The sequence below is a fragment of the Arvicanthis niloticus genome, chromosome 24, assembly GCF_011762505.2.
Source record: "Arvicanthis niloticus isolate mArvNil1 chromosome 24, mArvNil1.pat.X, whole genome shotgun sequence".
NCBI classification, from domain to species: domain Eukaryota; kingdom Metazoa; phylum Chordata; class Mammalia; order Rodentia; family Muridae; genus Arvicanthis; species Arvicanthis niloticus.
The window spans coordinates 14,336,508-14,362,924 of record NC_133432.1 but is presented as its reverse complement, the minus strand read 5'-3'; the positions used below and the strand labels follow the sequence as shown (position 1 = coordinate 14,362,924).

The following is a 26,417-nucleotide window of genomic DNA, read 5'->3' as shown; positions in this document are numbered from 1 at the left end:
TCAATCAAAACAAAAATCACACTCTGAATTTATTTACTTCCCTTCTGCCCACATCACTCCCTTGCTTATAGGGTTATTTATATATAAAAGTAGAACATGACCTCGGAGAGCTTCTTAACTACTGTATAAGTCAGCATGCTATGCTAAGTAATGCTCACAACAAAGTAAGGGCAGGAGCCCAGAGCTGTTTGCATCGTTACCATATTTTTATGCCACAATGAAGAAACCATCCATTTGTGATAAGATGCCATGAGCAAGGCAAGGCTGCTTATAGAGGGAAGAGCTTCTTCAGGAGTTGTAGTTCAGAAGGTGAGAGTCCCATGATCATCCTGGCAGGAGCATGGCAGCAGGCGGGCAGACATGGTGCTGGAGCACACGCTGAGAGTTTACCTCTTAATCCATAAACATGGCTTGAATGAGAGACTTTGAAACCTCAAAGCCTGCCTCCTCCCCACCCCCCATCATATACCACCTCTATCAAGGGCACTTCCTAATCCTTTCCAAAGGTTCACCAACTGGAGATTTAGTATTCAAATATATATGATCCTGTGGGGGCCATTCTCATTCAAACCACCATACCATTTAACCTTTGCTTTCTGGAGGTGGCAAGAAAATTGAGGCTGGGTCTCACTATGTACCTCAAGCTGCCCTTAAATTCATGATCCTTTTGCCTTTCCTCTCAAGTGCTGAGATTACAACATGTACCACTATATCCCTGTCCCTTGTGGGGTTTGTTTTTGTTTGATACAGAGTCTCACTTTGTAGCCTAGGTTGGCCTAGGACTGGCTTTATAGCCTACACTGGCTTTGAGTTCACAGTGGTCCTCGTATTTTGGTCTTCCAAGTACTGGGGTTACAACAGACATAGGCCTCCCGGCCTCCAGCTGCTCCTTTTTGTGTGCACTGTTTGGAGCTGGGGAGACTCGTGTGTCGTTCATCACGGATTTGGAGCTCAAGTGCCCACTGGCTGCATTTCCTGTTATCCATGTTAAATGTCAGCTTCTAGTCCTGCCACTAGTGGAGGCTCTGGTATTGGTGAAGAATGATTTTTGTGAAAGAAGCTGTTCTGTTGACAAAGAAAGGGTTGTGCTGCCTAAATGAGGAGAGATGATGATGGATAAACAGTACAAGTCTGCTAAGTAACTGTACTTGGAAATAAGCTAGCTATAGGAAAAATCTCTCTAATCTTAGGTGGTTCTGAAGTAGCAATAAAAAAAAGCAAGTTAGTTAGAATGGACTATTGGGCTGATCAATGGGTCACCCTTTTACAAAAGGATTTAATGAAAGCTGGGTTCTGATGGCTGTTCACTGGATCTTTAAATGACTCCTGTTGAAATATTTTAAGCATACAAATATACAGAATAATGTAAACTACCATTATAATGTGTCTAGGGCCTGTCTAGGCTAACTAAAAACAGGCTCTACCACTAAGCTGATTTTGTTTTTTATTCTATACTGCTAGGTTTTTTAAAATTCAGAAATGAACTTGGTCAGATAGCTTATTTAGGAAGTAAATGCCAACACTTCCTTCTTTAGACCACAATGGTATTCAAATTTTGGCATAGAAGAGTAGTATATTTTGACCTTTTAAAAAAATAGCCATTAGAACAGGGTGGTGGTGGCACATACCTTTAGTGTGAGTACTGGGGAGGCAGAGGCAGGTAGATCTCTGAGTTCGAGGCCAGCCTGGTCTACTGGGCAAGTTCTGGGACAGCCAGGGCTACACAGAGAAAGCCTGTCTTGACAAATGGGGAGGTACTTAAGCATGTCTACTGTTTAAAGAGGAGCCAGGTTGGAGTCTAGTCCCAGGGGATCTGACACTCTCTTTTGGTAAGCGTGTGCACATACACGGTGTACATAAACTGACACAGCAAGTATATGTACACATTAATAAAACTAATGTAACCTATTTTAACTAGGTCTGTTGGCACACACCTGAGTTTGAGCCCATGCTGGTCTACATGGAGAGTTCCAGGACAGACATAGAAACCTCTCAAAAAATATGAGGCAATCATACCTACAACTAAAAAGTCACTAGCTTCTTAGAATTAAAACAAAACAAAGCAAGAAACAGCAAAAACCACTCTTTCCAGTATTGTTTTGTTGTGTTTCTCATTTTTTTTACATTTTATTTTTCCTTATCATTCTTTTTTGTTTCTTTCTTTCTTTTTTTTTTTGGTTCCATTTGCTTATATACCATATAACTCGGTGTGTTAGGCTAATAGCATTACCAAAGAGCTCCAGGGGAAAGAGCTCATGCTCACTAGTCTGCAGGACAATTTGAATGAAGTCAATCAAGTGAAGGAGACTTTGGAGAAAGAACTTCAGACTTTGGTAAGTACCTGTCAGATGGGAGTCTGAATCTCAGCATTTCTGGCCTCTTCCTGTTTAAATGAACATTCTCCATTAAAACAAAACAAAACAAAACAAAAACCTCTGCAGTTATTTTTCTACTTCTTCAAAAATATGGATTTAAATTGAGTGTATTAGCAGCTGATAAATACCTTCAGGGGAACTGGATCAAATCAAACTAGCAGTAAAGGTAGGTGTTCTTTTTCTTTTCAAAATTTCAAAAAAATTCTCCCTTTTCTCCAGTGAAGCAGTGCTTGGCAGTTATTGGCAGCTTAGTTTTACAAAACACAGAGCCGTATCTTCCCAGTCTCATGCACATCCAGCACTGTCGATTCTCACTATGAGGTTTTTCCTGTACCTCGCCTTCAGCATCTCCTTTGTGACTGTGGGCAGCAACTGTCCAGGTCTTTAGTGCCCTCTATTGGCGAGGTGGTGTTCTATCAACTTGAACTGTCACTGGGTTGTATTCCGCCTTAGGAAATTATATTTCCATTTGTGGGTTTTCTCTTAACCCCAAATTGTGTAATGGTACAAGGCTTTAATCTCAGCCCTCAGGAGGCAGAGGTTGACAGACTCTGAGATCCAGGCCAGTCTTGTCTTCATAGCAAGCTTTCAGACCAGCCAAGGCCACATAATGAGACCCTGTCTAAAAAAAAAAAAAAACCAAAACTGAACCAAACCAACTAATGCTCCAAAATAAAATCTTTTCCCACCCTTTCTCCCTCTTTCTTTGCCTTCTACACCATAGTTTGACCTTACTGGAGGGTAATAATTATGGACAGTTGCCATGGTACCTATGGAAGCTTTGGAGAACCTAGGTAGCCTCTTAGGAGCAGTGGTCCCAGCTGTTCCATGTCTCTCTGTTACTGTGTTGTTTCACTGATCACATTGGTGAAGCAGTTTCACAGGTGCCCCCTGAAGCCTAGCTTTGTGAACGACACAGATGGACACCCTGTAGGCTTTGCTGGCTTGTGGCTCATGTGCTCATCTTCTGATAGTCTCTGTTGGACGTACTCATTTGAAAAAATCTCCTGGAGATGCTGGAGAGATGTCTCAGTGGCTAAGAGTACTGGCTGCACTTACAGAGGATCTGGATTCTGTTCCTAGCACCCACATGGTGCCTCACAACCATCAGTGACTCCAGTTCCAGGAGCTCTGACATCCATTTCTGTGTATCTGATGTTTTGCGTGTGCACCAGGCATGTATGCATTGCATATGCATACATGCATTGCATAGGCACACATACAGTATATAGATATACATGCAGGCAAAATACCCATACACATAAATAAATCTTTAAAAAGATCTCCTGTTAATGCTACTTCAAAATTTATCTCAGGAGAACTGGAAGAGTTCTTTTAGTTCGTTACCATGTTTAGAACAGACCTTAAACAGTAGGTGACAGGTGGAATGATTCTGCTAAAAAACACTGCAGATATTATACTTGAGTTTAGTTCATGTTTTTCTGGTTACGATGAGATGGGAAAACAGAACTCTACTTACCGTTCAGGCAGATTTTGTTCCTGTTCATGTTTCTTTTTTCCTTCTTGTACTAGGGATTCAACCTAGGGCTTTGCCCTTGCTATGTACGAACTCTGCCAGTGAGCCACATCCTCAATCCTCAGGCAGATTTCAGAGGGTTGCTCATGTCAAAGCATGTTCCCGCAACACATACATAAATGTGAATGTATAGACCTACATATATACGCCTGGAGTGCACTTGGGTACAGATATACATGCATACACACACATGCAAACCTCACTCATGTGTATATATGTGTGTTCAATGCACAGTATGTCTACATGTTTTAAGTGCATTAGTCTTAATGAAACAAAGGTACAAAATACATATAGTATTGTAACTGATAGACACTTTTAGTCTTCATCACCTGAAATCTTTGGTACAATGACTATCTGGTTCTTTTTCTTTAGAAAGAAAAGTTTGCCAGTGCTTCAGAGGAGGCAAGCGCTGTTCAGACAAGTATGCAAGGTATGTCTCACTGAAGTATGAGCAGACAGTTTTAGGTTGTGTCATTAGGGGCTGGCTTTGGGTGTGCATAATGTAATCTAATATCATAATTTTGGAAGTTGTAGAATGCATAGGAAAACTACATTTTATTAGTTTCCTGAAGCTGCAAACTCCAAAAATAGTTATTTCTTCTTTTGACTAAGGCTTGGTCCATATTAAAATCTGCATATTCCTGTGAAAGAATGATCTTATCTATACTTTTACTATTGATAAGCATTAGGTTTTGACTGAAGGAGAAGAGAGATATCTAGGAAAGGCAACCAAGTGCTAGGTGGCCCAATTCAATGTGATGTATATACCTTAAGCTTTTAACTTTATCCTCATAGATACTGTGAATAAACTGCACCAAAAGGAGGAACAGTTTAACACGTTGTCTTCTGAACTGGAGAAGTTGAGAGAAAATTTAACAGGTAAGGCCGTGTCATCTGGTGACTAGCCATTAACGTACAGTGGGGTACCCAGGATGGGATAGTTCACTTACATTACAGTAACAGATCTGCCAGGCAGACCCTGCCCCACACTGTGCAGCATAATACTTGTTTGAGTTACATAACCTTGAACTTATCTTCTTTTCTCTGATTACAAAAGGCCAGCATCTACCACCGTTGCCACTGCCCTCCTACGCAGTGTTTCACACAGGCCAGTGCACAGCTGACCACTTGCTCCTGGCCACCTCTCCCCTGAGCCTTTTTGTTCTTCTCAACACTGGCCAGAGTCACGTGACTTCTCTTACTCCCGTGTCACTCATTAGAAGCTCTAGTCCTTGCCCATCAAACTCCAAGTTTCTTCTTTGTCTCAGACTCTTCTTGCCTTCACCCATGGCACTCAGCCATCTGCTACCTTGCTTTTATAGGACATGTCAGGCCTATCTGGGGCCTTTAACTTGCTTCTTGCTTCTGACCCTTCAAGTCTTTTCTTAAATGTCACCAATTCAGAGTTCAATATAATATGTTATTCCTTCCTTCTTTCAACATCCTTTCTCTACCTCCAGATTTCCTCTTAGCACCACTTCTTACTATTACATTGTTCCTTTCTTTATTCAGTTTATAATCTGTCTCTGCTAGAATGTGATTTCCATGCAGGCAGAGAAGGCCATCTGCAAATGTCTCCAGTGTAATGTCTCCAGTGTAAGGATGCATTCAGTCATTTTTTTCTCTTAACACAACAGTTGTATTTCTTTTCTGTGTATGCAGACATGGAGGCAAAATTTAAAGAGAAGGATGAACGAGAAGATCAGCTGGTAAAGGCAAAGGAGAAATTAGAAAATGACATTGCAGAGATAATGAAGATGTCAGGAGACAACTCTTCTCAGCTGACAAAGATGAATGATGAGTTACGTCTGAAGGAAAGGTATGTGTGACTGCCAGAGAGCCCGCCTGTTGTAGCGTACACTCAGCAATGAGGTCTTGATGGGGGATTGACAGCGCAGGGCTGCTTGATGCCCTTAAGCCCAGCACTTGAGAGGAGAGGCAGGTGGATTTCTGTGAGTTCAAGACCACTCTGATCTATAAAGTGAGTTCTAGGCCAGCCAAGGCTGCATAGTAAAACCCTGTCTTAAAGCAAAAATAAAACAACCCAGGAAAACAAAAGATTCAAGGTTGTCCTCTTTTAAGGCTTCCTGGCTCCTTTTCTCATTGTGTTTCCATTTTCTGGTTTTTCTCCTTTTAAGTTTGTGTGTGTGTGTGTGTGTGTGTGTGTGTGTGTGTGTATGTGTATCTATCTTGTTCTCTGTGTGTTTCTCTCTCTGTCTGTCTGTCTGTCTCTCTCTCTCTCTCTCTCTCTTGTGTGTGTGTGTGTGTGTGTGTGTGTGTTTCTGGGAATTGGAGCTACAGTCCATCTTTCTGTTCCTTCCTCCTTGAATCAGCTGTTTGGTCGATCACATGTGTTGTTTGTTACTATTTCACCTTGGGCTTCAGACATCCATCAGGCTTGATCAGCGAGTGCTTTCACCAGGCCCTCTCACCAGTCCTGTGTGGCCTTCTGAAATGAGCTCCACCTACGTAACCTGCTGAGAATGACAGAGTTAAGAAGTATAGTTGGATTCTAGACCTTTCAGGGACTTAGGAAGACAAGGCACTTGTCTCATAATGGCAGTAACATCTTTTACAGGACCTTAGAGACATTTGTAACTTCCTTCATACAATGGCAGGAAGCACCCATTGAGGGCTGACTGTGTGTTTACTGTGTTTATATACAGTGTATTTTTTTAGCTTCACATTTTTAAGAAGAAACTGAGGCTCACTTGAGGTATTCCAGCTGAGCCATCTGGTGTTGGTGCCCTTACTTCTTTTAATTAGATTGTTCTAGTACTAAAACTTCTTTTATCTTAAGGTTTGTCAATAATAATAGTAAAGTCTATTATTCTTAGGTTCTTTTTTGTTAGTTTGTTTTTTGAGACAGGGTCTTATGTAATCCTGGCTCTCCTGGAACTCCCTATATAGACCAGGCTGGCCTTGAACTCAAAATCTTTTTGCCTCTGTTTCCTAAGTGTTGGAATTCAAGGTGTGTGCTACCATACACAGCTTATTCTGAAGTTCTTGTTGGCTCTCCCCCTGCCCCCATAGCATTCATTTAGGAATCAAATAATTAACGAGGCAACATTTTAGAGAACATTTTAGAACCATTAGAATTTTATTTTGTAAAGTATTAATGCTTATAAAATTATATTGCTCTCCAGCCTTTTACCCACAGCACAGTTGGTGGTCACCAGGTGGTTGGTGACCTTGCTTTTGGCTGGCAGCTTCAGTAGCAGCTTTGGACCCCTTGCTCTGAGGCACCTGCACAAGTAACTGTGTGCAGGACCCCCAGGTGCCGCCTCTGAGGTATTTAATAGATGCAGCCAGCACCATCGCCTTGGCTTCTGCTCTGCTTGTTGATTCACTTGGTGACCCGACTCTGGGCTAATGTCTCAAGTTCTCACTGTCCACGAGGAGCTCCATGCTTCTCTGTCTGTGCTGTGTCCATGCAGGTGCAGGACAACTTCCAAAAGCATTCCTCAAGCACTGTCCACCTCCATTTTAAAGACATGGTCTGTCGGTGGCTTGGAACTCACTCAACAGGCTAGGCTAGCTGGCCGGAGGGCCCCAGGGATTGGCCTGTCTGACTCCCTAGTGCTGGGATTAGAAGCATGTGCCACCACACTTGGCTTTTGAAATGTAGGTTCTGGGGATTGAACTCAGGTTCTCATACCTGCAAAGCAAGCACTTTATTGACTGAGCTCTGTCTCACCAGCACCCTTCTGGTTCTCTTTAAGCAAGAATTATTTATGGTAATTTTTATATTTTCTTCCCATGAGGCACTTAAATGACCTTTTGGTGACTCAGTCTGCTGAAAGCTTGAAACTTACTTAATTTTCTTTCTTAACTTTCTTTAGATTAAAAATAACCTTTAATAAAAATTTTTAGATTTATCTTCATTTTATATGTATAGATGTTTCGCCTACAATTATTCAAGGGCACTATGTGCATGCAGTACTTGAAGAGTCCAGAAGAGGGCAACAGATTCCCACAAACTGGAATTATGGATAGTTGTGAGCTATCATGTGGGTGCTAATGAAACCTCGGTTCTTTGAAAGAGCAGCCAGTATTCTTAACCACTGAATCAGCTCTTTAGCCCTATCTATGTCTGCTGGTCTGTCTGCCTGCCTGCCTGCCTGCCTGCCTGCCTGCCTGCCTGCCTGCCTGCCTGTCTGCCTGTCTGAGATAGGGTCTCTATATATAGAGCACACTGACCTTAAACTCCCAGAAATTAACCTGCCTCTGTCTCCCAAGTGCTGGGATGAAAGGAATACATCACCACACCTGGCCTAATAGATTTATCTCACTCATATTCCTTTATTGATCTATTAATATAAAGTAATAAATCCTTACAATTATAATAGTTGTTACTCTAATATATTTAGAACAACCACAGTTGTTAAAGTTATCTTTCAGGCAAGTCATTTTTAAGTTTGTCTTGATTTCAGCTATAATTATGTACTCATCAATTTTGCAGCCTTTGATATAATTGCTAGTTATAGTATATCTCTAATATAACTCTTCAATTTAAAACACAAGAAGTCTAGATATGGTGATGGTTCAGTAGATAAGATGCACAGGTAGAGAATTAGAGTTCAGATCCCCAGAATCTAGGTCATCCTAGAGCACGTGCAATGAAAGGAGAGGTGGAGAGGGGAGGGTCTCCCAGCATGAAGCAGTAAAGAGAAACCCTGCTTCAAACATGGTGGAAGGTGAGGACTGGCATCCATGTGCAGTGCTGTGGTGTGTGCATGCCCGAACTCACACATGAACACATAAACAGTGACCATGACCATGCATGTATACATATATACATTATAGCACATGCATTCATAACATATGCACATGTATGTATAAAGAACTACCTGACAATTTATATCGAAACTTATTCTAGATCTGTAGAAGAACTGCAGCTCAAACTTACAAAGGCTAATGAAAATGCAAGCTTTCTGCAGAAAAGTATTGGGGAAGTAACTCTTAAAGCTGAACAGAGTCAACAGGAAGCAGCCAAAAAACATGAAGAGGAAAAGAGAGAATTGGAGAAAAAATTGTTGGAACTGGTAAGGAGACATCCAGGGGACCGCTGACAAAGCGGGTAGGCAGTCACTGTGTGGCCAGGTGACTTGTGTGTCCAGATGACTTAGCCCTTCTTTTGGGTTCTGCAGGAAAAGAAGATGGTAACAAGCCACAACCAGTGTCAGGACCTGAAAGCCAAGTATGAAAAAGCCAGTTCTGAGACTAAAACAAAGCACGAAGAAATCCTGCAGAACCTTCAGAAGATGCTGGTGGACACAGAGGATAAACTGAAGGCTGCTCAGGAGGCGAACAGAGACCTGATGCAGGACATGGAGGAGCTGAAAACCCAGGCCGACAAAGCCAAGGTATGTTCTGGGGCAGAAATAGTGCACTTATGTTCTATCTTAGCTAGGTTCTGTATCAAGACTGCAAGAGAGCTTAGGGGCGCATGTGACCTGTGCATGCATGGCAGAGTGGCACACTGCACCTGTTGTGGCTTTCAGTGTTTTGTAACAGCTGCTCTCCTTGTAGGGGAGGGTCATGGCCACAAGGTCTCTTCCCTAAATGTCCTGTGTAGCCATCACCACCCCCTGTGCTGCTTGTCCCCAGTAGTTGCAACCTCTTACTGTTGCCTGGCCTCTCTCTGCTTGCTTGCAGTAGATTCTCTGTTGGGAAAGCATCTTTCTCTCATCTTGGCTAAGCCACCTTGCACTAGGGTGGTTAAAGGAGACAAATATCAGAAAGGCAAGAGGCAGAGGCCCAGGGAAGCCAGTGGGCAGCGCTGAAGCTGGGGGTGGGGGGCAGCTGATGAGCAGAGTCTTCTAGGAAGAATTAGAACTCCGAAGAAGCCTTTGACTGTTCCCAGAAAGGCTCTGTGAGTTAGCTAACAAGGGGTTCAAATAAATCAAGAAAATATCTAATTAGTTGAAAATAGTTAGGACCCGGAATTTCAATTTATGGGTCAGGATCATATCTAAACTCCAGTATGTTCTTTGACTTTGGTAACTTAGTAAAGTTTACCTTTCCCATAACTTTTATTGCTCAGAATTTTTTTGTCTTACATGTTTATTTTTAATGCATTAGAGAAATGTTTGTATACAAGTTTACAAAAAAAATTATGACAGAGAATCTGAAACTATTACAAACCTCGTGTTAAGGCTTAGAGACCTGCCTTAGTTGAAGAGTGCCCACCTACTATGCCCTTGTATCAAATTCTAGGAACCAAAAGGAACAGCAACACAGACCCCACACTATGTCCGGTTAGTTAGGAGGACCATGATATAATACATGTCAAGCATAAGGGGTATAGTTTCCCCTCTTCTGTATGCTATCAGAGCTTTCTCCTGTGCTCTCTTCTCAAAACATTTCTCAAAAATATGGATAGGATTCCCATATTTGATATCGCCTGTGTGGTCTCCTGGGTCTTGAAATCCTTCAGTTTTGTAGACTACACCACAGCATTCTAGAAGCTTGTATGAAGCTGCACTGACTTTGGTGGTTTTATATAAAAATCTTTTGGTTAAAATACTAGGATTATTCTTCCTCTAGATTTGTCATCTGATGACAAACTCGGAAGAATCTGATAAGACCTAAGGGTGTCACCTCAAACAAGTTTATGTATGCAGCCAATACATTTTATACATCACTTCAGGAGGCCACAGAGCCAGTGAACTAGTGACCCAAAATTCTGCTGTCTATTCCAGAAGCCACTGGTTAGATGAGGCTGTGGAAAGTTAAGTTTGCCCAGATTCGAACTCAGCTCTCTAGGAGCACATGTCTGCCATGCAGAGGAGGATGAATAGCTTGCTAACATTATTTCATCACAGAAAACTCTGATATAGACATCATTAATTTATCATACAGATTAGTACATTAAAAAAAAAAAAAACCCACTTCATTTAGCCAGCAAGGCCTTGAAATTAGTCTGCATCTGAGTAACATGTCTGTGACACCGGGCCTGACACTCTTAGCCTGTTGACTGTCCTTTCTGCTAGGTAAGGGCTTAAACACCAATAGCCTTCCCTTGCTACTCCTTTTGATAGAATGTACCCACCTATTAAAAATATGCCCTTTTTCTGGTTTTGCCCCAACATCGTTTTGAAATCTATAAATCTTTTTAAAAATCAAAATAACCTGACAATTAGAAGAGTAAGAAAGAGACTCATTCCTAATGTAAAACCCAAGGATGTTTCTAGAAATGATTTCACACATTGTTTCAAAGAGAAGAAGCCAATAGACACTTTGCAACGTTCATTTTGCTTTGTCCTGTTCCTTTATGGACTGCTTCTCCAGCTTTTACCCCTTTATTATTCAGATGGTTTTTATGAAGCTTATTGTAGGAAATTCTAAACTTCCATGGTCTAGGCCATGTTAAGTTATTTGGGCTTGCATTTGTCTGCTTGATTTCATTTTGTTCCCATTCTTTCCATCTTTTGTCCCTGTAGTCGCTAACTTATTTGTTAACATCAGCCAAAAAAGAGATTGAAGTGATGTCACAAGAGCTGAGGGATCTGAAATCAGAGAAGCAGCTCTTTGCCCAGGAGGCAAATGCTCTAAAGTTAGAGAAAGGTTCTCTTTTATCAAAGCTTATAGAAGTGGAGACCAAGATTACTTTGCTTCAGGAAGACCAACAGAAACTGTGGTCAGTAAACGAAACCCTCCATTTAGAAAAAGAGAGAGTCTCAGAAGAAAGGCAGGCCGCTGAAAAGCGTTGTCAGCAGGAGCATCGGGATAAAGAGTCTCTGGTGGTTGAGAGGGAGAAACTGCTAAAGGAGATCAGTGCTGCCCAGGAGGAGCTCCTGAAGGTGCACATGGAGAACGACTCCCTGGAAGCCTCCAAGGTGAGCATGCAGGTGCTCATCGAGGAGCTCCGCTTCTGCAAGGATAAGCTGATGGCCATGTCGGAGAAGGCCCGGGCAGAGAAAGAGCACCTGGAGGGCCAGGTCAAGAAGCTCACTGCTGAGAACATGGTCCTGGTCAAAGACAAGGATGACGTCATTCAGAAACTTCAGAGCGCTTATGAGGAGCTTGTCAAGGACCAGAAGGCCTTGGTCCAAGAGATTGAGGACCTCACCACTGAGAAGAAGTCAGCCGCAGAGAAGCAGATGAACCTCGATAACACCTGCCTCAGCCTAAAGGCAGAGCGGGAGAACCTGCTCCAGAGCAACAGAGACCTGCAGTTTGAGAAGGACACACTGCGCCAGGGCCAGGAGAAGCTGAGTGCCAGCCTGGAAGCCACCCTGCAGGTCAAACAGCTGCTTAGCACGGAGGCAGAGACCCTGCGCACACAGCTGGACTGCGCCAGCAAAGCGCTGAGGAAGGCAGAGCTGGACATAAGACAGCTCCAGAGCTCTAACGCCAGCCTCACAAAGCTCCTGGAAGAGATTAAGACCTGTCGGGCCATCACGGACTCCGAGTGTATCCAGCTTCTCCACGAGAAGGAGAGCTTGGCAGCCTCTGAGAGAACGCTCCTGGCAGAGAAAGAGGAACTGCTGAGTGAGAATAGAATCATCACTGAAAAACTCAACAAACACTCAGAAGAGGTGGCACGTCTTGAGATGGGCCTGAACGAGAAGATCACGTACTTAACCTCTGAGAAGGAGATGGCTTGCCAGAAAGTCGCTCGCCTGAGAAAGCAGCAGGATAGTCTCTTGAAGGAAAAGTCAGCCCTGGAGATGCAGAATGGAGACCTACTTGCTGACAGGGAAAGCTCTGTCAAGACCATAGGAGATCTGAAAAGGAAGTATGACCAAGAGGCTGCAAACAGACGAATAGCTGTGCAGGAGAAGATGAAGCTGCTCGGTAATATCGACGCTCTGAAGAAGGAGCTTCAGGAGAGAAAGAAGGAGAACCAGGAGCTGACGAGCAGCAAGTGTGACCTCTCCCTGATGCTGAAAGAGGCTCAGAATGCCAAAAAGAATCTTGAAAAAGAGCACAGTAGCATGATGCAGGCAAAGGAGAACTTGAATGCTGAGCTGAAGACTTGTTGCTGCGAGAAGAACATGTTGCTAAGGGATGGCTTGAACCTGCAGGAGGAGTGTCAGAAACTAAACGAGGAGATTCGGGAAATCCAACAGACGCTAATCCTAGAGAAGGAGGCCAGGGCCAAGGAAAGTGAGACCTCTTTATACGAAAACAACAAGCTTCATGGGAGAATAGTGCTCTTGGAGGAAGAGATACAGGGGTTGAGGGTGTGTAGTGAGCAGCTCCAGACTGAGAATTTTACACTTACCCAAGAGAAGACCAACTCAGAGCAAAAAGTGGTGGAGATCATTAAGGAAAAAGAGCTCCTGAGTGCAGAGACATCTCAGCTCGCGGCCAACATCGAGACCCTCAAAAGTGACTTTGCTGCCCTTTCCAAGTCCAAGTTGGAGTTGCAGGAACTACACAGCTGCCTCACCAAGATCCTGGATGACCTCCGGCTGAACCATGAGGTGGCCGTGACCGAGAGGGCCGAGGTGCTTCAGGACAACAAGAACCTCCTGGCTGAGAAACGAGAGATGATGCTGAGAAATGAAGAGGTGCTGAAGGAGAAGGAGAAGTTGGAAGAAAGCTACTTCATCCTCCAGAAAGAGATTAGCCAGCTGGCCCAAACCAACAGCCACATTTCAGCCAACCTCCTAGAATCCCAAAGTGAAAACCGGACTTTGAGGAAAGACAAGAGCAAGCTTACCCTTAAAATTAGAGAGCTTGAGACCCTTCATTCGTTCACGGTAAAGTGAGAGGGAGGTTCGAGTACTGAGCACCCAGAGTCCTCACTAACTGGGCACTAACATTGGTGGCTTAGGTGATTTCTCTTCATTGCAACCTAGGGAAATCTACCCGATTAAGCCAGCTGTGGGGTGTGTGTGTGTGTGTGCATGTGCGTGTGTGTGTGCATGTCCATGTCCATATCCAGCTTTTCATTACAACCAAAGAGGTTGATTCAGTATTGAATGTCTAATGGTAGTAGTCACTTCTCAGTTCAAAAAACTCTGAAAACTGTGAATAAAAAAGCTTTTTTTTTTTAATTTATGGAGAAATTTTGATACCTGTAAAGTTAGCTGTTTCCTGGAGGCTTCAGAGCAGAGCAGCATTAGAGGATGCACACTGAACACACTGAAATAGTCTCCTGTGTTACTGAATTCATAGTGCCTGTCCCTCTGGAGGTGGAAGATCCCATGAAATCTCCGTGGCTGATGGTAGAGCGTGTATAATACCAAATTCTCACGAACATTATCAAACCCGCCAAATGAAATTGTAGTCAAATTTCTTAAATAGTCATATGATTATTTTTGATAATTAGTGGCAAACAATTTATATTAGTATATATACATCTTTTTTATTCACAGTTACATTCATTACTCCCTTTCATAATGTTTCCCATTCAGTGCCTCTCATGAAACACTTGAGCCTTATGCTATAATTGCCCAAATAATTTATAATTGTGTGAAAAATTCTTAGCTTAAATTGAGTGACTTCAAAAGCCCCAAACTGAGATAGCCAGGCAAGTCTTCTGTACTTACACCAGTAAATGTAAGAGCCATTCAGTTATATAGGGCCGTTGTAATCAATGTAAGAGCCGTTCAGTTATGTAGGGCCGTTGTAATCAATGTAAGAGCCGTTCAGTTATATAGGGCTGTTGTAATCAATGTAAGAGCCGTTCAGTTATATAGGGCCATTGTAGTCAATGTAAGAGCCGTTCAGTTATATAGGGCCGTTGTAATCAATGTAAGAGCCGTTCAGTTATGTAGGGCTGTTGTAGTCAATGTAAGAGCCGTTCAGTTATATAGGGCCGTTGTAGTCAATGTAAGAGCCGTTCAGTTATATAGGGCCATTGTAATCAATGTAAGAGCCGTTCAGTTATATAGGGCTGTTGTAGTCAATGTAAGAGCCGTTCAGTTATATAGGGCCGTTGTAGTCAATGTAAGAGCCGTTCAGTTATATAGGGCTGTTGTAATCAATGTAAGAGCCGTTCAGTTATATAGGGCCATTGTAGTCAATGTAAGAGCTGTTCAGTTATAGGGCCGCTGGTCTGCATCATCACCAGCTAGTCTGTCACAATGATGAGCACATGCTTGTCAGTGGAACTTGGAACTTGGATGGAGGTTTAGAGGGAGGAGAGAATGTGGAAATGGTTCAGAGTTGACTTCATGAAAAATGCCATGGGAAAGGCCTGTCCCCTTGATCGTCTTCACAGTATAGACCCTTCATGGCCTGGTTTGTGTACTTTGGGGTTGGGTTGTTGACTCTCATCCTATGTGTGCACTGCTTAGTCACACAAACTCTGAGAGCACCCTCAGCCATACATTCTGAACCATCAATTCCCTGGATGGTTCCCGTTCTGTCTCCTCACTGTGTCTCTTTGTGCTTAGGCTGCTCAGACTGCAGAAGACGCCATGCAGATCATGGAACAGATGACCAAAGAGAAAACAGAAACACTGGCCTCTTTGGAGGACACCAAGCAAACAAATGCAAAACTACAGAACGAAGTAATCAGATTTAAGTTTTTTTGTGTGTTTGTCTGTTCAAAGCTTACCGACTTCATGGAATGTTTAGTCACTTAACTCAGGAGTAATCTTTTTAAAGTCTGGACTTGAAAACGTTTGATCTATGTTAGACCTGAATGCCATATGATGACACTGGGTGTGGTGATGCATGCCATAAACTCAGTCCTTGAGCCGTGGCAGTGGAAGAATTAGGAGTTCAAGGCTGGTCTGGGCTACATGAGATTTTATAAACAAACGAAAGGATGAAGAGGAAGCCCTGATCCTGTGGCTCTTAGATAACTCCTTAGTGCCCTTCCTCTTTATTCTCCACAGTTTCCCCTTCTACTCTCTTCTAATTTGGAGCTACCAAATTCCATCTCCCCTACCCACGTACAGGCTTTTTCTTGGCTTGGTTCAGTATTTACATCTTTTTGTGTCATCACGAATGAGCCATTTCTGGAGCTGGAACCAATTTGTGGCATCAGGGTATTTCTTTTCTATCTACATGTAGCGTTTCCCTTCAGACCTTGCTCTGATGCCCTGTTCCCATCTTCCCAGCTCACAGAAACCCTTCCTGAAAAGCTGCTCTCTGAAGTGGGATGTGAAGTTCTAGATACTTTCAGACGCTTTTTAAAGTCCAGGCAAGTAAGACGTTCAGAACGTAGTACAAAGGAAGGGACTGCCAGGTGGAAAAGCTACGTGAAGACTAGGCCCCCTCACGCAAGGCTAAAGACCAAGATCTTCCAAAATGCACATTTTGAGGTAATTAGGGTAAATAAAATTTACAGAGAGTACACTCAGATTTTTAAGATTTTCCTGGAGGATGGGACCAAGCAGAATTGTGTCCTTCTCTGGCTATCAGAGATAAGAATGTAAAGCCCAGGTTTGCTAGCCTGGCTCCAGAGTCACACCTTGTATGGTGGACAGATGGAATACGCTCCAGCCACCAGCCAGCCAGAGCTGCTGAGTAGTCACCTTCCATTCATGCAATGCCTGGCTTTGCCACTAGAGGGCAGGCGTTAAGAGGGCTGCTGGACAATGTTGGGAGGGGTGTGTGAGTACCCTTCACTCTCACTGCATGGCTGCTTCTTCATAGAAATGATAGGTGGATTAACAATTTCCCCCCAATTGACAAATGGTTGATTCAAATAATTAAGCCTTAGAACTGACTTTGGAAATATCTCCTATATTACTGATCAGTGAGGAAAGAAAAGGATTTTAGTCTGATTACAAAGATTGATCCTTGACAATGTTGATATTTGACAATCTAGTTCTTGATTTTTAAAGATGGGCTGTTTTGAAGGACAACCTCAGGTGAAAATATGAGAATTTTACAAAAAACTAACAAAGGCAGACATGGTGGTGCACACTGACAGCACCAGCCTGGGAAGGGGGCAGGATAACCAAACAAAGGCTCACAGGACTAACGAAAGCTTCTGTCTGCACACACAGTAGCAGTTCAGGGGGCATCTTGACCAGGAAGTGTACAGGAAGTGAAGACTGAGAGAAGGAGACACGCAGTTCATAATCAACTTGTCCTTTGTAGTCTCTCTTCCAGATGACTCTCTCCCTGCCGCTTACAAATGACTAATGTCATCTATTTTTAAAGACATATTTTTGTGAATAATTTATCCAGCTATGTCACTGAAAAATGAAATAATTTCATCCATTTTTCCTTCTTGGTCTTTAAGTTGGACACACTTAAGGAAAACAACTTGAAAACTGTGGAGGAGCTGAGCAAGTCAAAAGAGCTTCTGAATGCAGAGAACCAGAAAATGGAAGAATTCAAGAAAGAAATGTGAGTTTATCTCTCTTGAGGGGACTTATAAGTTTTAAAAGGAAGGAAATATCTGAAAAGATTAGAAAATAGTTGTCTATCAGTCTCCTAAAGTGCATTCCTCATGGGCAAATTCAGGAGCCACCCTGAGAACCACAGCTAAGTAGAAGATATGGTAACTAGGCTAGCTGCCGAAGTGAGAAACGTAGAGTCCACTGCGACTGTATAAAGTTCTGTAAACACATGGCTGGCTATGTACTAGAGTTGAATTTGAACGTTTACATGATAGCTGGTCATCACATGTAGGACTATAAAACCTTTTATTAATGAATACTTCAAAAGCTGGACAAGATGGTGCATGCCTTTAATTCTAGCACTTGGGAGGCTGAGGCAGATAGATGGATCTCTGTGAGTTCTAGGCCAACCTGGTTTACCTATCAAGTTCCAGGACAGCTAGGGCTACACAGAGAGACCCTGTATCACAAATAATTAGCCAAAAATATCAAAATGAATCAGTTGAAACTTTTTTAATAGAAAAAAAAGTCAGACACGGTGGCGTATGCATCTAATCCCACGTCCTTGAGAGTCTGGAACAGGATAATTAATGTGAAGTAGGGGCCAGCCTCTACTGGGCTACATAGTCAATTCCTGGCTAGCCCAGTGTATAGCTCCATGTATCAAGTGCTTGCTGGGCAAAACTGAGAACCTGAGTTGAAATCCCAAGCACTTACATAAGAAGCTGAATATGGTGGTATATATTTAAACTCCAGTGCTTCAGGAGAGAGACAGGAGGACTCCTGGAGTTTGCTGAACATCTAATGTAACTGAAATGGTGAGCTCCAGGTTCAGGGGAGACTCTCTCTCCAAAACTAAAGCAGAGAGTGACTGAGGAGGACACACAGTGTCCACCTCTAGCCTCCATCCACATGTACACACATACTCACATACATACTTGTATGTATTCACACACATGAATAAGAACATATATATCAAATACAAGAAACTTAACATTTTAGTTACATTCAGAGAGGGTGAACTCAAGAATACCTTAAGCAATTTTTTTCCTCTGTGACACAAATAATTATGCTACTTGGCTGTGGGACACTGAGGTGACTTTAGTTCATTTGTGTCACAGGTCTCCCATTGCTATAGTGTTACTCCTGAGCTCTCTGGGCACATTAGGTACTGGAGAGTGAATGGGGTGTGGTGGTGGGGGGGGCAGAGCCATATTGGGTCTACCCAAGAGCGTCCTTATGTTTAGATAGCACTCTCGTTCCACATAGGTTACATATGACTCATCCTTCACAAGCCTACCCACTAAATGCTGTGTCCTCACTTAATCACATCCAGTCACCCTTCCCACTTGGTGCAGGATTACTGCCATACCCATAAAGAGACAAAGTCTGGCTCAGTGCAGTTGTAAGTGCATGCTTAGCACTTGTGTGAGACACTGAGTCTGAAGCGGGAGTTGGGGAGAGGTTGTCTTTATAACTGGCTGTGGCGGTACATGCTTGTAATCCCTGAAATCAGGGGACAAGCAGGAGGACTATGGTAAACTCCAGGTCAGCTAGTGCTGCCTCATGAGGACCTATCTCACCCCACCCCCAGTTGTCTTTGTGCCCTGCCTCATGCCTGTGGAAGTAGGAGACTGTGGTGACAGTTACTGTCATATCGATGGCAGCCTGTCTTCTGACACTTCCCTGAGGGAAGTTGTTGAAATGACAGAGAAGCAGGCTCTGTGCCAGGGGTGCTTTAGAGTCTTTCTGCCCACCAGACCTGAGGAAATCCCTCTTCCTGTCAGTGACAAGGCACCCCATGGCTAAATTTTAACTTTGCATAGAAACTGGTGGAAGAAGGCCTGGGGTTGGTGAAAAGCCCTGGCCTGTGACTCACTGTCCTCTGCCCTAGTCTGGCCACACTTCAAGGCAAGGATGTCTGCTTTGTCTGCTTTCAAAGGGCTGTGTGTTGGAATGGTACTTCCTGTGTTGTTGTGCATTCTTTAGTTGCATTCTTCAGTGCTAAAAGCTAAAGCATGAACAGCTGCTTGTGTGTGTGTGTCTGTCAGTGTGTGTGTGTGAGTTTCTGTATGAGTCTGTGTGTATGTGTGAGTTTCTGTGTGAGTCTGTGTGTATGTGTGTGTCTGTCAGTGTGTGTGTGTCTGTGTGAGTTTCTGTGTGAGTCTGTGTGTATGTGTGTGTCTGTCAGTGTGTGTGTGTGAGAGTCTGTGTGTGTGTCTGTGTGAGTTTCTGTGTTGAGTCTGTGTGTATGTGTGTGTGAGTCTGTGTGTGTGTGTGTGAGTCTGTGTGTGTGTGTGTGTGAGTTTCTGTGTGTATGTGTGTGTCTGTCAGTGTGTGTGAGTTTCTGTGTGAGTCTGTGTGTATGTGTGTGTCTGTCAGTGTGTGTGTGTGTGAGTCTGTGTGTGTGTGAGTCTGTGTGTGTGTGAGTTTCTGTGTGAGTCTGTGTGTATGTGTGTGTCTGTCCGTGTGTGTGAGTTTGTGAGTCTGTGTATATGTGTGTGTCTGTCAGTGTGTGTGTGAGTCTGTTTATATGTATGTGTCTGTCAGTGTGTGTGTGTGAGTCTGTGTGTGTGTCTGTGTGAGTCTGTGTGTATGTGTGTGTCTGTCAGTGTGTGTGTGTGTGTGTGTGTGAGTTTCTGTGTGAGTCTGTGTGTATGTGTGTGTCTGTCAGTGTGTGTGTGAATCTGTGTGTGTGTGTCTGTAAGTTTCTGTGTCAGTGTGTGTGTGTGTGTGAGTCTGTGTGTGTGTGTGTGTGTGAGTTTCTGTGTGAGTCTGTGTGTGTGTGTGTGAGTCTGTGTGTGTGTGTGTGAGTGTGAGTGTGATAGGCAGTCATGTTCTCCAGAGCTGTGGTGTTTGTCCTTACCTAATAGAATGATGCACCTAGAGAAACAGTGGCAGCAGAGGAGCTGCACTGTCCTGATGGAGTTCCCTTTCATGCCTCTGCTCTTACAGCTGGGACCAGCACCTGTGATGGGATGCTCTTTAACTCCATGCTCCCTACTGGAGTCACTTCAAGAGAGCCCTTGATTTGGGTTAGCCAGCTCCTTCAGCAGGAGAGCCACAATGAAGTGGCTTCCCATTACCGTGTGACTTTCTATCTTAGAAGAACTGACAGAACAGTCCAGTTTTTCTGGACTATATTTAACTTAATAAATTTGTGAGTAAGATGTAAGTCAGTGTCGGCAATGTTTATTCTGTCTCTCATTTTTAAGCTAGGCAATGTTTTCTGTTTTAAGATTCTTGTCCTGTAAAAAGAAAAGCAGCTTGATGATGGCATGAATGGCTGAGAAATGGCTTGGTTGGTAAAATGCTTGTCATGCAAGCATAAGGACTTGACTTCGGATCCCTAGCACCCCTGTAAAGGCTAATGTGGCTGAGGGACCTGTGGTGCTGGTGCTGGGGAGGGAGCAAGAGGAAGAGACCTCACTGGTGTTGGTCTAGCAGATCCTGGAGTTCAGGCTCAGTAAGAGAACTTGTCTCCTGGAGTAAGGTGGGAAGTGCTCCAAGAAGACATGTAGTGCAGGCCTCGGGAGGGCCTCCCGTATGCAGGCATACACTTGCATATGTAGCCGTGAGTGAGCTCACACTCACACACACTCATACAGTTGTTACAAATGTTTGTTTCTTGTATTTGAGATGGAACCCAGCTTCGTGGACTCAGTTCTTTTCCTCTACTTTTACGTGAGTTCTGGGTACCGAACCCCGAGTCACCAGGCTTGTATGGCAAGTGCTTCACCTGCTGAGCCCCAGTGGCCATGTTTTTGATTTCTTGGGTTTTTTTTACTGCAGTAATTTTTTAGTTGGTGTCACTAAGCAAGCACTAAATCATGGATCCCAACCTCCAGCTCCAAGTATGCTCTTTTTTGTTGTTTGTCTGTTTTGTGTTTGCTCTTTTGAACAAGATCTCCAGTCATGGGTGTCCTAGATCTTGCTGTGTAGACCAGGCTTGCAGAGATTCACCTACTTCAGCCTCCTGAGTGCTGAGATTAAAGACGCTTGCCACTACACATGGCCTCACTATATCTTCTTTAAACCAGCATTTTCAAAACCTTGTAATACCTAAACTTTGTATATATGTGATGAAAGAAAATATTTTTAAAGAAGCAGAAGAGGAGGAGCATAAACAATAAACATCACTGCTGTCTGGCTGGATGTGGTGGCATATACTGTAATCCCAGCACACCAGAGGCCAAGACAGGAAAAGTTCAAGGTCAAGACCAGCTTTCAAAACATAGCAAGACCTTGTATCACTAAACAAAAATGTTCCTATGAAGGCAGTGACAACCTGAGAAATACTATATTTAGTTTATGATGGTTTCATTGTAAGAAAAATCTTCTGATTTGTCAAGAGTTAATGGACTTTAGCCAGTCAAAGCAATTTGGGGAAGAAAGGGTTTATTTGGCTTTTAGGTCACAGTCTATCACTGAGGAAAGCCAGAGTAGAAACCCACGGCAGGAACCAGAACAGACAGCAATGAGGGACACTGCTTACTGGCTCACTCTCAGACTCATGCTTAGCTCTCTTATACAGCCTAGGTCCTCCCACCCAGAGGCGGTGTTGCCTAGGGTGGGCTGGGAGCCTCCCCATCAATCAAAAATTAATAAAATGCCCCACAGACACGTCTACAGGCCAGTCTGATGAAGGCGTCGTTCTTCAGTTGGGCTCCCTTCCTGGGCATATCTAGGTTTGTGTCAAGTTGACAAAAACTGATGCTATCTATGTGTGAGTGGGTAGATCTGTGTGTGAGTGGGTAGGTCTGTGTGTGAGTGGGTAGATCTGTGTGAGTAGGTAGGTCTATGTGTGAGTGGGTAGGTCTATGTGTGAGTGGGTAGGTCTGTGTGTGAGTGGGTAGATCTGTGTGTGAGTGGGGTAGGTCTGTGTGTGAGTGGGTAGGTCTGTGTGTGAGTGGGTAGGTCTGTGTGTGAGTGGGTAGGTCTGTGTGTGAGTGGGTAGGTCTGTGTGTGAGTGGGTAGGTCTGTGTGTGAGTGGGTAGGTCTGTGAGTGAGTGGGTAGGTCTGTGTGTGAGTGGGTAGATCTATGTGAGTGGGTAGATCTATGTGTGAGTGGGTAGGTGTGTGTGTGAGTGGGTAGGTCTGTGTGTGAGTGGGTAGATCTATGTGTGAGTGGGTAGGTCTGTGTGTGCGTGGGTAGGTCTATGTGAGTGGGTAGGTCTGTGTGTGCGTGGGTAGGTCTATGTGAGTGGGTAGGTCTGTGTGTGAGTGGGTAGGTCTGTGTGTGAGTGGGTAGGTCTATGTGTGAGTGGGTAGGTCTGTGTGTGAGTGGGTAGGTCTGTGTGTGAGTGGGTAGGTCTGTGTGTGAGTGGGTAGGTCTGTGTGTGAGTGGGTAGGTCTGTGTGTGAGTGGGTAGGTCTGTGTGTGTGCCTTCAGGTTTCTCTCAGTTTTTCTGTACTTACTACTTATCTCTGTAAAAGGTCTTAATTCAGTGTGCCAAGAGACCTTTTGTTTAGATTTATTCCCCTAAATTTTCATGAGGTCATCATAGAGTATGTTATAGGTAGGCGGAGAATTAAAAATTGAGAAAATCGAATATGCCAAGCACTGCCACCCATAGACAATTGAAGTTAAAAATAGATGTGTTCATGCATTGACAGATGGATTCCTACCCAGATGACTGGATTCAGAATCCAGCCACATATGACAGCTTGCTAAGTGGAGTTTACCCATCATAGACCTACTTAAAATTCAAAATTGCTTCAAAACCTTCCACAGCATAAAACTAGAATCTAGTGATTAAGAAAAATATTTTGAATAGCCATATGTAAATGATAATAGTTCAGAATGTATATTTGGTTAATCTTTTAAAACTTATTATTTTTTCACACTAATTAATTTATTCACTTCACATTCCAATTGCTGCCCCACCTCCTCCTGGTACCCCCTTCACACAGTTACTTCCCCTACCCCCTGGATTAATTTTAATAATAAAAATATCTAATAAGTATATCTACCTTATTGTTTATATTGGCATTTATGATGCTGACTAGGTGGCAAGCTGTGTTATGTTTATTTGCTTTTAATTAGAAATTAGTATTGTAGAAAGAATACCATCAACTATCTAATATTTACTTTCATCAAGAGAAAGATAGATTAAAAGATTTATGTATGCCTCTAGAACAAAGTGCTTTGGTAGCAAATTAAATCACCATCGTCATAGTGGTGTTTGGTATAATTATCTAACAAATTTTCCTATTGATGAAGGCTATACTGACCATGACATTTGTCATCTATTTTACAGCAAAATTTGCTTTTGAGTGGGGTGTGGGTAGTAATAGGGTAGAAATAGTGTTTATTGGGTACTTTAAAATGTCATAGTTGTGGACAGCCAGTCTCTTTCTGAGAGGTTAAACCGTGTACCCTCTCCTTCATGCAGCTAGCGCGGTCTCTTGTTGTTATAGATCTTATCGGGCACGTGACCCAGATCTATTTTCCTCAGTGCTGTGAAGCTGTTGTCTCCCACAGTTTCCTTGCTTGTCTTGTTTCTATGGTAACCCTGCACTCACTGTCCTTGCAGAGAAACCCTAAAGCAGGCAGCAGCTCAGAAGTCCCAGCAGCTTTCAGCACTGCAAGAAGAGAACGTCAAACTTGCCGAGGAGCTGGGGAGAACTCGGGAGGAAGTCACAAGTCATCAAAAGGTCAGTGGCCCTTGAGTGGGGGCTCTTGGGTCAGGGGTGCTAGGATCTCCTGTTCTACTCAGACCTGCTCTGTGTGATGAAGTTGTTTCCCATGAGATGGTCATTTGTCTCTTTGCTTCCAGGGCTGCACACTGCTATAGAACGTAGGGTCAGAGTGAATTCCCGTTCCACTCTCATGTCACACACACTAGCAGCACAGCACCAGACCTTAAGCAGCTAGAAACACCCTTGTTCGATCAATACTCTCCCAGCAGTGCATTTAAAGAGAAGAGCCAACAGTGTCTTCTCCCTTCCACAGCTTTGATTCCAAGATTATTTTCCTCTTAAGATTTTTTCCCCTCTTTCACTGAAGTTGGTCTTCAGGATATGGATTCTAAGATTACGTACGTTTTTGTATGAGGGTTACAAGTTGATTCTGACCTATGACTCTCTTTAAATTTAAAGACATAGCATTTTGCCAACAGATTTGTGAATGTGTGTGTGTTGATTTGTGGAAGGAATGTGGGTTCTAATGAGAGTGCATCACAGCCTGCTTGCTGAGATGTGTGTCGCAGACTTCTCTGACAGAAACCATCCTTAAATAGAACAGAATGGATGGTAAACCTCACTTTCCTAACACCTGAATCTAAGTGTTGCTCACCTCTGACCCCTGAGCAGCTGCTGGCATTTTTAGCGGAGGAAAAGCTCTATTGCCTGCTGCATGCACTGGCTGTGCCTAGTGAGTAAAGTCTCAGCACTTGATCTCCATCAAGATGGAGCAGTTTGTGGTGAAAACACCGGGGTTTTGTTGCTGCTGTTGTTGTTTGGGGGCAGGATATCACTGGTTGCCTGGAACTCAGCCTGTAGTAGAGGCTAGCTTCAAACTCCCAGTAGTCCTCCTGCTGCCACCTCCCAAGTCCTGGGGAAGTCACCATGTCCAGAGTTTTTGGAGACTTTGATTTTTATTGTAGTTCTCCTCCCTTCCTCATGTCATGGAGGAAATGCTACAGCCTCCCAGCTCCAATTGGTGCTGGCACCCAGAGATAACAGTGGCAACCTGTCCCCGACACAGTTCTGTGTGACAGCACTCCTGTCCCTGTGGCAGAAGATGGAAGCACAGAGAAGCTAGTAATTTGTTCAGCATCCTCTGGTGACAGTGTCCCAACATTTGTCATGTCGCTTGGGCTTGGGACAGAATCAAAGTGAGTTGACTTAAGCAAGGTCAGTGTAGACTCCTTTGATCAGCTTGGGAGAAATTTGAGTTCATGAAAAACAGAAGCCGCAGAAGAATTTTCTTTCTGATGTAGCTGCAATGTCTGCGGCATCTGGGATGTTGATCAGGGTGGCACAAGGACCAGAAGAGTTGAGTGCTCAGCCTGTCTCAATTGGCTTTTCTTTTGTCTTGTTTTCCTAGTACTTTGAATATCTCTGGTGGAGATTGTGGACTCCATCTGTAGGATGGGCAAGGACTGTCCTCTTGTGCTGTGATCTCAATTGGACTAATTACATTCCTTGTGTCTTACCCAGAGCTTGACGGGGCTGAGGAGACCTCCTGACTTGGCACAGCTGTTCAAAGCTCTTCTCTATCTTAGCAGCTCTTCTTTAGCTGTCTACTGAAAGGCTTTGTGCTTAATGCTTCAAATAGGCATTTTGCTGGGTGTTAGAAAATAGAAGCTACTACTTTGAAAGCATCTTTCTTGTAAAGCATGGAAACTGGGATAGTGGTGAGCCTGTAATCCCAGCACATAGGGATGGAAGTATGAGGATCAGGAGTTGTAGGCCAGCCTTGGCTACACAGTTAGTTTGAGAACACCCAGGCCTACAATGGCCAGTTCAACGCTAAAGTGGGCTATATAAGAGACCTTGCCTTTTAAACAACCAAAAAGCTGCTTCTTATGTCACTTTTAGGTCATTGTTATTTATATTTTATTTAGAAAATACAAGTAAATGTCAACTAAAACATGATAGTTTTGGTGATGGACACCCTCCCCCCACTTTTTTTTTTCATTTAAACTGGGGATCAAACTCAGGGCCTTATACATGTAAGACAAGTGCTATACCAACTGAGCTATATCCCCAGCCCTGATTATATGGAGATTATTAAAAAAGTGATACTAGCCAGGAAGTGGTGGCTTGCACCTTTAATTCCAGCACTTGGGAGGCAGAGGCAGGTGGATCTCTGAGTTCAAGGCCAGTCTGGTCTACAGAGCCAGTTCCAAGGCAGCCAGGACTACACAGAGAAACCCTATCTCAAAGAGAAGAAAAAAAAAAATAAGGACTAGACAGGAGCTAGGCCCAGTATAAAAAAGTGATACTAATAGCCATGCAAGACTACAGATCTGTACATTTCAAAAAATGGAAAACCACCCACTTAAAATAATTTAGCTAGGTGTGGTAGCCCACAACTATAATCCTAGTAATCATGGTACTTGGGAGGCTAAATCAGGAGGTTTCCAAGTGTGAGCCCATCCCAGGCCACATGGTTCCAGGCCAGCCAAGACCCTGTCTCAATAAGCCATTTATCCATCCCATACATACATTCATGCATACATATAGAAAATGGTTTACAACCAACCTTATTTTAAAGACTTGTCCGACTCAGGCCCTTACT

The 26,417-nt window shown here is 43.5% G+C and overlaps 1 protein-coding gene across 17 annotated transcripts in view; it reads left to right on the top strand.

The window, feature by feature from the left end:
* Clip1 (CAP-Gly domain containing linker protein 1) overlaps positions 1-26,417 on the top strand; it is a 105,883-nt gene that overhangs the window by 58,166 nt on the left and 21,300 nt on the right. For 10 of the 17 annotated variants that reach the window (XM_076922846.1, XM_076922840.1, XM_076922844.1 and 7 more), the window contains 9 exons: positions 2,217-2,333; positions 4,285-4,342; positions 4,708-4,791; positions 5,575-5,731; positions 8,792-8,957; positions 9,063-9,278; positions 15,267-15,383; positions 17,072-17,178; positions 23,707-23,827. In XM_076922846.1, the coding sequence (XP_076778961.1) occupies positions 2,217-2,333; positions 4,285-4,342; positions 4,708-4,791; positions 5,575-5,731; positions 8,792-8,957; positions 9,063-9,278; positions 15,267-15,383; positions 17,072-17,178; positions 23,707-23,827 (1,143 nt within the window). Of the gene's footprint in view, positions 1-2,216; positions 2,334-4,284; positions 4,343-4,707; positions 4,792-5,574; positions 5,732-8,791; positions 8,958-9,062; positions 9,279-11,357; positions 13,626-15,266; positions 15,384-17,071; positions 17,179-23,706; positions 23,828-26,417 lie in introns of all 17 variants that reach the window. The other 7 variants (XM_076922849.1, XM_076922843.1, XM_076922847.1 and 4 more) reach the window with 2 other exon arrangements.